The 12,444-nt window shown below is 33.0% G+C and overlaps 1 protein-coding gene across 5 annotated transcripts; it reads right to left on the bottom strand.

Moving 5' to 3' along the window:
• Positions 1–5,687: 5,687 nt before the first annotated feature.
• Positions 5,688–11,958, bottom strand: LOC120203314 (polypyrimidine tract-binding protein homolog 1-like). Of its 5 annotated transcripts, XM_039203630.1 has the most exons (11): positions 11,651–11,958; positions 10,724–10,933; positions 9,968–10,030; positions 9,803–9,876; positions 9,542–9,637; positions 9,010–9,067; positions 8,833–8,937; positions 8,662–8,743; positions 6,541–6,653; positions 6,235–6,301; positions 5,965–6,136 (listed from the first exon to the last, which is right to left on the bottom strand). In XM_039203630.1, the coding sequence occupies exons 1-11, from the start codon at positions 11,831–11,833 to the stop codon at positions 6,084–6,086; spliced, it is 1,104 nt and encodes a 367-aa protein (XP_039059561.1). In that variant the 5' UTR covers positions 11,834–11,958; the 3' UTR covers positions 5,965–6,083. The 5 variants fall into 5 exon arrangements, 4 of the variants coding, with proteins under 4 accessions (XP_039059560.1, XP_039059562.1, XP_039059561.1 ...); XM_039203629.1 differs by having other exon boundaries at positions 5,688–6,301; XM_039203631.1 differs by lacking the exon at positions 11,651–11,958 and adding an exon at positions 10,174–10,238 and having other exon boundaries at positions 5,688–6,301; positions 10,724–10,764.
• Positions 11,959–12,444: the final 486 nt, after the last annotated feature.

Below are 12,444 nucleotides of genomic sequence, written 5' to 3'. Positions count from 1 at the left end.
TTAAACGGGTTTAGGGATTTAATTGAATATAAAAAAATGAACGTAAACGAACAAGTATAAACAAACATAATTAAACGAACATCAAGGAATGGATTACCGAACATTCAAAAACGTAAATAAACGAACAAGTCATTTATTCATGTTCGTTCATTTAATTAAACGAATATAAAATCTTGTTCATGTTCATTTGTTTAATAAATAAACAAACTTCCCGCCGAAAGGTTTATGAACTGTTCGTTGAACGTTCAGTTTGTTTACAATCCTATTGATACTGAAATATACCAGCCCCCGTCCATGCAAAAAAAATCAATTATTATCTTATAATTTTTTGAAGTTTAGGGATTAAAATGATAATTAAGTCATAGTTTAATGATCTCGGCGTATTTTATCCACATATTAGCAAAACAACTGACTTGAGAAAACGGTTCAACCGTAGAAATCAGCTGTTAAATAATTTAAAAATGAAAAATTATAAATGAAATTTTTTCTAATATTTGATGATTGATAAATTAAAGCGAATGGATTAACCTCGTAATATATTTTTAAATAGAATTTCGATATTTATTATAATTAATCCTCAAGATATTTTGATTTAGTTTAATTAATAAATGAATCACAATTTTTTTACTATTATTTATAGTTTAAGATAAGAAATGACTATCCAGCTCAGTTGGTAGAGTACAAGGTTCTTAGCCTTGAGGTCGTGGGATCAGGTCCCATGGAGGGTATTTCATAATTTGGAGGTCTCTTACGGAAGCTGCTCTCAACCTAGTGTTGGGGGTAGCCTACTATCTTACCTCCCCCTTACCCCATTACATATGGGAACAAGGGACAGCCATTTATAGTTTAAGATAAATTGCTAGTTATTAAATTAAGTTGGGTTCGATCTATCATCAATAACCATTCAATTCGGTGATTGAAACTTTTCAGTAAAATGTCATCTCATAGACAAATAATGCAGCATGGCAGAATCTAAGTGTGTACAATTCATCATCTTCAACAACTTTCCATTGCTCAATTAATCATATTCAGCAACTTTTCAGTAATATATCAACTCATTTTAGAAAAAATTTCAGTGGTGATATATCACTTCATATCAGTAAAACGCACAATTTTTTAATTCAAAGGCAAAACAATGCACCATGACAGAACAATGCAATTGCACGAATAGTTGTCATTTACTTGAAGCTGAACGAGAGCACAATTTTTTATTAGAATTTATCACATTAGGGTGAAATTTTTGAATAAAAAATATATTTTATTAAAATTTATTATATTGATGTGACGAATTTCAAGTCACTATAATAAATGTCGTAGATCTCTAAATAATTTATTTTGTACTGTATTGGACTAAATAATAGCCCCTACAGTATTAGGTCAATTTTGCCCATAAAGAGTGATGGAACAAAACTTTACTGTGGGCTTCCAGGCCCATTACAACATATCATATATGATAATTAATAATTTGGAGATTGGGGAAAATATTACATTTATTTTCTCCAATAAACCATGAAAAAATTGGGACTATTTTGAAGAAAAAAATTATTAAAAATATTTGTTACTTTTTGAATTAACCACTGATATCCGATCTATTGACCGACTAATTCAGGTCATATATTGTAGAGGCAAAGGCGACCCTTCCAACCCAATTTGCTCCATTCACAAACGCTAGGATTCGAACCCCTAGCCTTGCTTAAGGGACTTAGTACTAGGGCTGAGCAACGAAACCGAGAAAACTGAAAAACAGACACGAAACGAGTAAAACGGTTCGGTTCGGTTTTCGGTTCGGTTTAAAGGCTTCATTTTTTTGATTCGGTTCGGTTTAGATTTTTCATATGAAACCCATTTGTTCCATATTGAACCGAATAGGCAATTTTTGTAAAAAAAAATTATAGTTTCAAATGATTTTTTCATTGAAAAACCGAAAAACCGAACCGAACCGAACCGAAAAACCCGAACCGTTAAAAAAACCGAACCGATAAAACCGATTTCGGTTTTTTAGGTTTTTTAACTATTCGGTTTCGGTTTAAATATTGAAAAATCGTTTATTTCGGTTCGGTTCAATTTTTGGTAAAAAACCGAACCGAACCGAACCGAATACACCCCTACTTAGTACCTCATCCCACTAGACCAACTGGTTGTTGGTAAAATATTTGCTACTTTAATTTCATTTGTTTAGACATCATAAACTACTCGCACACAAAAATATGTTTTTTAGATTAATAAATGCATTTTTATATATCATAATAAATTTTAAATTATTTTAAACATGTTTAATTAATAAAGTGTAATTATAAATAATCTAATAACGATGATAATCACTATTTACCTTTCATAAAATATATTTCATTATTAGACCCATAATTTAAATATTTTTAGGGTAAATTACGCATTCAGTACCTAAACTATCATCTTTGGTTCGTTTTAGTACCTAAACTTTTAATTTTTTCAAAATCATACGTAACATTTAGTTTTTGTTTATGTCACTGCATTTTTTATGGTTAGATTATATCATTTATCACACAACTATTTTCACTCCTATTTTGGAACAAAAGTTTAAAAATTTTCAATTTAACTACTCAACTTTCAAATTGCTCCTATTTTAACCACTCTAATTTATTTTATTAGCACGAACCAAGCAACCTCTGTGGTAAAGGAATTGTTGTTATTCCTTCAGGTATCGGGTTCGAGCACTAGGAATACTAGAGGTGTGAACGTTCAATATCAAATGGTTGAGAGTTATCTTTGAATATATATTACCTTGTACTTATCCCATATTAATATAAAAATAAAAAAATAATTTATTTAATTAATAATTTTGTGACATGACATTTTCTATTATTATTTTATTATATAATAAAAATAATAAAATGAAAGTTAGAGTGATTAAATTAGGAGTAATTTGAAAGTTAAGTAATTAAATTAAAAAAAACTAAACTTTAGTGACCAAAATATGATTGAGAAGATAGTTGAGTGATGAATGATTCAATTTACCCATAAAAAAGGTGACACGTGCAAACTACCCATTAAGTTTTTGACGATGAGATACGGAAACAAAATAAAACTAAATGTTTCGTGATTTTGAAAAAATTAAATGTTTAGGTACTAAAACGAACCAAAATCAATAGTTTATGTATTAAATATGTAATTTACCCTATTTTTTAAATAATCCCAATACATAATGTTGAGGTTCACCATTTTTAAAAGCTATCCAGCTATTTTGATTTCATTTTGTTCGCCCTTCGTTAAAAAGTCAATTGTGATGTTGATATGCTATCATAAAATAATATAACATCATCATTGAAAAAATAAAAAAAAAATATCAATAATTCTGTATATTTTTTAACAACAAGGACTAAAACATAATGTGTTAGGATTTTCAGAAGCTTGAATCGACAACCGGAATGATTTGCAAAGAGGGGTCGGAACGGTTTTGTGTTTAGGGAGTAAGGAGATTGAAAGATAGAGAATTGCACAGCGATTTATAGTGGTTCAACTTTCTCAACCAAAGTCTACGTCCACTACCTTAGCTCCTCACCAAGGATTTTCCAATAAATTCACTAATTTGTTCTTTCTTTTAAGGACAAATAGTAACCTTACAACTCCCTAGTTTTTCCAGGCTAAACTAGAACCTTTTCCCTAGATTTTACACGGGATAAGCTAGAACCTTTCCCCTTTACAAAAGGATAAAAGATGTAAACAAGAAAACCTCTCTAAGGTAGGTGTTTACAAGATTGAGCTCACAAGAACAAAATATTTACAAGAGAAAGATGAAATAAGAATGAAAAACTCTTCTCTTGTTTTTGATTGCTTGGATAGTTGTTCTCTTGCTTCTTCAAGTGTCCTTAGCTTGTATTTATAGCTTGGAATGTGTTTGAAATCGTATATAGTCGTTGGGGATGTTTTGGAGCCGTTTGGAGATGAGAATCCATTAATAAAACAACTTGGAACGTGAAGGGAATCGATACCTCCTCATAGGGAATCGGTTCCATAAGTGTAAAATTCAAATATTTCGATCGTTGATCATGGGGGAATCGGTTCCCTCCGAGCATTCTGTTTTTCTAGGAGCCAAACCATTCAGGGGGAATCGGTACCCCCTTGGGGGAAATCGGTTCCCTCTGAGCAATCTGGAATTTTTGGCTTTAAAATTGTTTTGAAATTATTTTTAGATTAAAACTTAATTTTACACTTGAGTAAGGATTAAAAATGACATTTGAAGTAATATTTTGATATTCGAATAATTATATTGAATATACATAGAAAAATATTTTGGAAAATCTTAAAATTCATTTAACTTAATTTGTTATATCGAAATATCAAAATGTTTTCAACATAATGTTATGTATCTTTTTTTTAAATATAGTTGACTGACCAAAATAAAATTACTTAAATAGATGAGTGACTAAATACAAATTTACCCATAATTGAATGAGAATAAGAATGAGAATGAGATGACAGCCTTCTAAAAATGGGACCATGCCCCCACATCTTCCACATCTTTGATTAGATATCACCCACTTACCCAAATCCGACTTGATTTAAAATAGAAATAATTTTAACTTTAATTTATAAAAATAAATTAATTAAAAAATATAATTAAAATTATTAATAATAAAATAATAATTAAATCAAATAGTTTTTTTGTGTGTTGAAGGAAAAAAATCTGCCTAGAATTCCTCAAAACAATTTTCAATTTGTATTTTTTTTCTCGATTAAATTTGAAACTAATTTTTTTGTTGATATTTATTTAACTGTTTTAGTGATTATTTTAATTTAACTTTTTTGTATGTAGAAACTCCGCGTTGAGAAACTCACCTACCAGAATCAAGTATACGATCCGGATCGATCTGAATTAGTCAAAACAAAACCTTAAAAACCGGTCAACAAAAATGATATTTATTAATATATTATCATTATGTCATTTTTATGTTCGTATTAATAACATTTTTTACTGACAATAATGATATTTATTTATATTTATTTTTTTAAGTTTGAAAAAAATATTAAGAATTTATTTAATAAAATTAACTGTTATTATTAATAAAAATATCACAATATAAGATAAGAATTTATTTTTGGCACAAGAATGGCTTTATCATTATATTGGGGGTTAGTTTCTTTAGTCTAAATTCATATCAGACCAGATAAAATTTAGATCGATTTCGGTTTAGTTTGATTTGTTTTAAGCTTGGGATCAAGTTTAAAATAGTCATGCCCGAATTTATATCGAGTCTTAAGTTAGATAAATTGATTCGAATAATTTAATTCAGATCAAGTTTATCAGATCGAAATAAACCTCTTATTTCAGGGGTAATATAATCTAAATAAGTCAATGAGAATATGCTTAGTTTGTCTACGATCAGAGACCTAAGAAGTATTTAAAATGAAAAAGAAATAGGCTTAATTTGATTAGATTCAAAATTAATAGGGACCTAAGATGTAATTGAACCTAAAACTTTTTGGGGGACATGACCTAATATCATTCATATATACCAGTCCATTAGATATTTGTTCATATACAAAACTCCTCTTTAGTCGGTATCCATATGAATGATTAGATGCAAATCACATGATCATGGAGGTGATGGAGGGACCATCATCGTTTCAAAGCCGAAACGATTTACGGATAGGTCCGAAGGCAAAAATGGTTTGCAGGAGAATCTAAATGCATGGAAAACATGGCTTCCACTTTGATTTACCAACTCATTTGAATGTAATCTCCTTTTAAATCCAACAATGGAAACGGTTTCAGAATTATAAGAAAAAGGTACAAAAAGAAAAGCCAACAAAAATTTAACTTAAAGGGTCAGAGAGATTTGCATACCAAGAGATCTAATTTCAAATCATTTCGACTTGGGAGACGTAAAGAAAATGATCATTGACCGTAATAAGGAGGCTGACCTGGAGGTTGTGCACCACCGGTCCTAACATTTGCCCCTGGTGGCGCCATTCCCATGGAAGCCAAGCCAGGTAGGGAAAGGGGTGATGAACCAGCAGGTGGTGCGGCATTCATATACCCAGAGACTGCAGACGGTTGATAAGCTTGACCAGGAACGGTTCCGGGCACAGATCTGTATGGTGGCCTAGCCTGTAAACTTGGATCCCATGCTGGGACTTGTCCCGCAGAGGGTTGAGCTTGAATTGCAGCTGAAGCTGCATAGTCAGTCCCAGGGTACAGTGGAGCACTCTGAGGATTCTGCCAAACATTTGAAGCATTTGAACCAGCAGGCATACCGGGAACTTGTGTCGCAAGCAAACTTAGGTCCGGGATCGTGTAATCTCTACTTTTATCACTGTAAGCCTGTGCGGCAAAAGTGAAACTAATCAAGAATCACATGTAGAGAATGTGTATCAAGCCATATAATAGAACTAAATTAGCAGGTAAGGATCGTAAACAAGTGTCGAGAAGCATACATTTAAGTGTTCATATCCTCTCTTTTTTGGAAAAATGGATCGTCTTTATCTTCTAAAGAGGTCGTTAATTTATTTTTCTTCTTTCCGTTTTCTTATGAACACTAACTCAAAACCACATATTTATACCTTTACATTGAGATCAGTATGACGAGAGTATGATAGATGAAGCTTACAATAGCCACCATCATATATGCAATGTCCCTCTAAGGATTCTTTGGCGACAGCAGCGGTCATGACATCTGAATGTAACAAATTCTATGTCAGTAAAGCCTACCAAAATATCTAACAAAATAATGCATACATACATACATACATAATAATGATAATAATTTCAGGTTGTAGGACAAACTCAAAGATTTGACAGTTGAGAAGGAAAAAAGAAAAAAATATTTCCATCACATAGAAATGCAACAAAAATTTCAATACAAAGCAATGTAAAGGGAAAGATGCTATAATTATATTATAATAAAATAGACACACACACACACACATATATAAAGAAGAAAATGGAACAAAATATCTGGATCTCGTCTTTCAAAAGAGAGGGTCAAGGTTTCATTAGCATACACTAAACAGAGACCCCTCACATAGAGGTAGCAACTAGCAATATGCATATGTATATGTATATGTATATTTATATGTATATGTATATGTATATGTATATGCATATGTACATGTACATGTACATGTACAAAATAAGATTAAGAGATAAACTCTAAAGAGTGGTCTACTTCAATCTCACAAAAGATGCAGAATTTCTCTTCCTTTTTTTGGCCAATATTCACAACTTGTCCATGACCACAAGTTTATATTAGAATACTCAAACAATGTTGCATGGACTAACGTTCAGGTATTAATGAGTATTAAAGGTTATACTAATCATTTTCTCAAAATTTTGAGCATGCAGTCATCTAAAAAGCGTCTGAAAATGGGAATGGAAATTTCACAAAAGTATATGCACCAAACCTCTCTTCCTTTCATAAAGTAATCTGATAGAAAATTTCTGTTAGTTACTTTTGTTCCTAGGCTACAATGCCACAAAAGCTAAGCAACCTAGCTCGCATCAATGGTGATGCACAACATCAATGATATTATCTGCTTACCCTTAGCTTTGGTTTTTAAATAACTTTTGTAAAAAAAATGATTGTGCAAAGTAGAGAGTCAATATTATACCCGCTTATTTTACAATTAGCAGTACAATTAATGTGAAAAAAACACATAAAAATAAAGGCAAGAGAACATAGTCAGGCAAGCTGTCTTTGATCCTATACCCTTGCATAAAAATTAGTCTAGGTACGCCAAGCATGTGCCAAATCAAAAGTGTCGTGCCTGACAAGGCCTAAGGCACTTTTGTCATCTGGCACTAAGCCTTAGCACCGACACACCTTGACAACACTGCTTTCTTGAGAGGAAGAATTTAGATCAAACTCTCCTTTTTTTCCTAACAAGGTATAGGGTGGTTGCATGTATTCGGCGAAATTTCCGAAAGTCCCTATTCCTTTTGATTGTTTGGTGGGAAATCCTTCTTTGGCTGACTCTTGGTCGAACAGCAAGAAACATCCTTCGGTTCTTTATCTTGGTGCCCTTCTCCTAAAGGTTTCTTCAAAATGAATGTGGATGGCGCAATGGACAAGCTATGGCTTAAAGGGGATATTGGTGGTTTATTACGTGATGATGAAGGCATGGTGCTGGGGAATTTTTCTGAGAGTGTTGGTTCGGGCCCCCCAATTATGGCAGAGCTTTTGGCAATCAAAGCGGGATTAGTTTTCTTCATGGAATCGGCTTGGAGTTCTAAGGGAAGACTTATCTCGGAAAGTGATTGCAGCAAACCCTTAGATTGGATCAAGAATCCGGGTTCTTGTTCTGCCTTATTTAAATCTCTAGTGGAGGAAATAGTGCCTATTGTAGTGGATAGGAATGTTATTGTTAGGCATATTAAAGGAGTTGTGAATTGTGAGGCGGATGATCTAGTTAAGTTAGGAATTGGATGAGGGAATTTTTATTTATGGTTTGTAGGAGGCAGTGCTTTGGTGTGAATTCTGTTGTACGTTTTTCTGTACTGTGTATTTTTGCTATTAGGTAATAAAATTTTGAGGTACTCTTTTCCTCCTTCCAATGTCCGTTGAGATACATTTGTATTTTGAAAGTTATGAAGGGGGTTTTAATGAGGCCTCCTTTTCTTATCAAAAAACAACACTGCCTAAAACATACCTAGAACAATTAAAAAATCATATGATAAAAGAATACCAGGATATTGAATTAGTGCCTGTGTTCCACCATTCTTCTCAAATATAGCAATCTTTTGGACCGCACCAAATGCAGAAAATACCTACAATAAGCAACCGGTAGAATAATATGTGAAACTTTTGAAACAATGAACCGGCATTTCCATGTCAATTAAGAAGCAGGATGCCTTACAGTGTGAAGAACATCTACTGTCACAGCATACTGCATATTTTCAATTGAAGCAAGTAGCACATTACTCTGAGGTTCTTGCTTTTTTCCATCTGGACCAACTACAGGCTGAAGATTACAACATATTAGTGAAAGTCACTACTAAGAAATAGCTCATATGTTTGTAAATGAAAGCATTACCTGCATAAGACCCTCCATTGCAGTTGGATTAACAGGAAGGTATGGGTTGGTATAGTCCCTACAAAATGCGCAAATAAAATCGGGAACTTTAATATAATCATTACAAATAAAGTACAAATGCATAGCCCAATGTCAAATATATATTGCAATTTGATCAAGATAGAAAGCATGTTAGGGTAACAACGTGATGCTATTGCAAATGAATACACAAAATGAGAAGAATTGTGGGCTCAATACAGCAGCATCCTGATTAACAGAAATAAAAGATCAAGCAAATATGAGTTTCCAGCTGATTTGAATTATATAAAAACGAGAAACAAAAGCTTTCAAACTTTATCGATTAAAGACTAGCATAACACAGCCGACTCTCCAGATGTTACTGTTCATTTTAACCAACGGAAAGTGATGAACAATGTATCAGGTGCCACAATAAAAGTTTAGCAATCACATTACTTGAAATTTCAGGAATAAACATGACCAAAACATTGAATTTCAATGAGAAAACAACATGTTTTCATGGATCCACTTGTACCTGCTCCGATGAGACTGAAACTTGATATTCAGATCAGTGTGTGCAGAATATGAGATTCGCAGGTGACAAGAAGTAACATGAGCTGGAAGCAAGTACCTAAACAACATCATGAAAAGAACATTAGCATGCAACCAATTTTTTTCAATTCTCAAACCATACGTTTATAATCAATATGAAGAGAATTAGATGATGCTAGAGAAATGAGAAAAATGAGTGTGCTGGTGCAGAAGGAGGAAGAAGAAGCAAGGAAGAAGTACATGCCTGGGAATACTTCTACCATCCAAGGCATCCCTCGCTGAAGAAGCAGTTTCAGCATCAGTGAATTGGATTAATGCCTGCCAACAATTGTCATAAACATGAACATCGTATTGAAAAACAAGTAATCGCCACAGATCCAAAAATCTAAATGCGCTTTTGCCCTCTCACCTGGAATCCGGCAGCCTTTTCAAATGTAGCAATTTTGTGAACAAAACCAAATGCAGAAAATACCTGGAACAAAATTAAAACAGAAACAGGTAGATATCATAAATAAAAATAAGAAAAGAACATTAGAAACCGTCACAAACATGGGTATAATGTAAAATTCTTTGTTAGCAAATCCAAATGGACAAGAAATAAGTGCAGAATGACACCTGTGCATACATGCCTCAAGATAGACCTTAGAAAGGAGTATGACGTACATGATAATATTGCCAAACTGTCTCCAACAAAAGAATATAAATAAGGGGTATAACCATCCAGGATTCAACTGATTTCGACAAAAAACTGCTATCTCTATTTATGTAAAGGACAGTTTCACTCATTTCAAATCTATAAGAAACGGTCTTGTGCTCTCCTATTAAAAAGCATATTCCTTAAACTACAGGATTTAAGAAAAATCAAGCATCTCTCATCAATCGAATAAGAAATAACATACGAAAATAGAAGTGGTACTTCACACATGGTAGTTCACAAGATTTTGACGAACTAAAGTAGACCACTTCTAGAGTCTAGAGTCCAGACATAGAAATTCAAGATGTCTTCATTTAATCATACAAATGTGCTCCTTAACCTAGAGCACCTGAAGCAAAAAGTGGCTTTAAAAAATCTAGAGAACCAATTCTTTTAGCAGAAATAGAATAGAGAATCTGTAACAATTGAAGGCATTTAGTTGACAAATGCATGCCAGTAATAAGCACTTACCAAGTGAATTGTCTCAATGGTCACATCATTAGCTTCCACACCTTCAATGGTAACTAGCAAAACATTTCCTGGGGTATCTCCCGGACCCTTGTTGTTGACAATTTCATGTCTGTTTGAATATTGAATATATACAGTTTTTCCACGAACCTGTGCTGGCTCTGATGAAGAAGCATAATATGAAACCATCGAAATAGCCTGATTTAAGTCTACCTGAAAATAAAAGTAACATAATTGAGTAACATAAAAACATAACTGCTCAACCTGCAAATATTCTCTAAATTTCACTGGATGAAATTAATCCATCGATATTCAAACTAAAAGAAGAAGAATAGAACTCAAATGATAAGTTACCCTTGAGAAATCAAAATAAACCATCATCCAAGAAAATTCAAAATCCAACCCGATTGGTGGTGAAGTTAACACATCAATGTTTACACTTTCTTTTTTTCTTTTTTGAAGATTCTAATATGATTACAAGGTCATATATGTGTCTGATTTCAAATATGAATAAACTCGCACACAACTGCTGACAAAACTGCTCAAACTCGGGTCACATAATAACATATCTTTTACACTCTCAAATGAGAACAAAATAATCAGGCCAATCACCACCAAATTATAAAGAAATAATAACACTTTGCAATTCTGCAATTAACCCCATCAAATTTACACATCAAAGTATTAAAAAAATCAGCTAAAAAATCAACGCAGTGCAAAGAAAACAAATCTCACAAAAAGAAGTCATACTTTGACAATTTGAAGGAACACACTGAAATTTACACTAGAAAATCAAATTCCCAAAAGTGTAGGCAATCAATAGTTGATTGCCCTTACCCAACACAAATTCAACTTTATTTTTCGCCAACACAAGGCAATCCATAAACAATAAACAAAGAACTTAAAAAAAGGAAGGATTTAGAAGCTTACAAATTCAACAAAAGCTTGGTTCCGATTGGCGCCGACATTGCACTTAGTGTTAACGATCTTCCCAAAGGGTTTACAGAGCTCGACGAGTTCCTCTTCCGAACACTCCCATGGGAGATTACGGAGATGGAGGACCTTCGATGGCGTCTGGGTATAACGGAATTGAGGTTGGCTTGACGTTGACATCTAGGGTTTATGAAAGGAGTAGGAAGGGTCTTTGATTTGACAGAAAATACGGGAATTTTCTCGAGAAACTTTTAGTATTCTTGAGCGACGAGGAAATCTGGTTTTGTCAGTTCTGGGAGCTTTGTTTACTTGATGAGGATATTTTCTCGAGAAAAATATATATGGTCAGTGAGAATCCGCGTATAGGATTTTTCTGGATAAATTATGTATTTAGTCATCCATTTACTTTTGTATATTCATTTTAGTCATTTAATTATTTTTTAGTCATTTAATTATTTTTTTCTAAACCATCCTTAATTTTACATTTTGGTTACCCGCTATTAAAAAATAACGGCGATGTTGATGTTTCACTATAAGTTAATACCACATCATCAAGTGATTTTTTAAAATACCACGCTAGTGTTTCTATTTATATTTTAACGATGTGTGATCAAAATGAGACCACTAGAATAAGTGGATGACTAAACAATTCAGAAGGTCCGTTAGAGACGGACCTTATTTGGGTTGGGTGACCTTCACTTGGTCAGTTTTGAACATTATACCCTTGTATGCCATGCAAACTTCTTTCTTGCCTAAGAGTGTGTGTTTGAAAATTGAAAGTTCGACTCGTA

The sequence above is a fragment of the Hibiscus syriacus genome, unplaced genomic scaffold, assembly GCF_006381635.1.
Source record: "Hibiscus syriacus cultivar Baekdansim isolate YM2019G1 unplaced genomic scaffold, ASM638163v2 tig00009796_pilon, whole genome shotgun sequence".
Classification (NCBI taxonomy): Eukaryota; Viridiplantae; Streptophyta; class Magnoliopsida; order Malvales; family Malvaceae; genus Hibiscus; species Hibiscus syriacus.
The sequence above is the reverse complement of the archived record's forward strand: the minus strand, read 5'-3'. Positions and strand labels throughout refer to the sequence as shown.

What these genes read in the sequence shown, in the direction of transcription:
- LOC120203314 (XM_039203629.1), bottom strand. Translation starts at nt 11,833, where the DNA reads ATGTCAACGTCAAGCCAACCTCAATTCCGTTATACCCAGACGCCATCG. An exon ending in AAAAGGCTGCCGGATTCCAG is followed by an intron (nt 9,877 to 9,967) that starts GTGAGAGGGCAA and finishes AATTGTTGGCAG; the next exon opens with GCATTAATCCAATTCACTGA. An exon ending in CAGTAGATGTTCTTCACACT is followed by an intron (nt 8,744 to 8,832) that starts GTAAGGCATCCT and finishes TGCTTATTGTAG; the next exon opens with GTATTTTCTGCATTTGGTGC.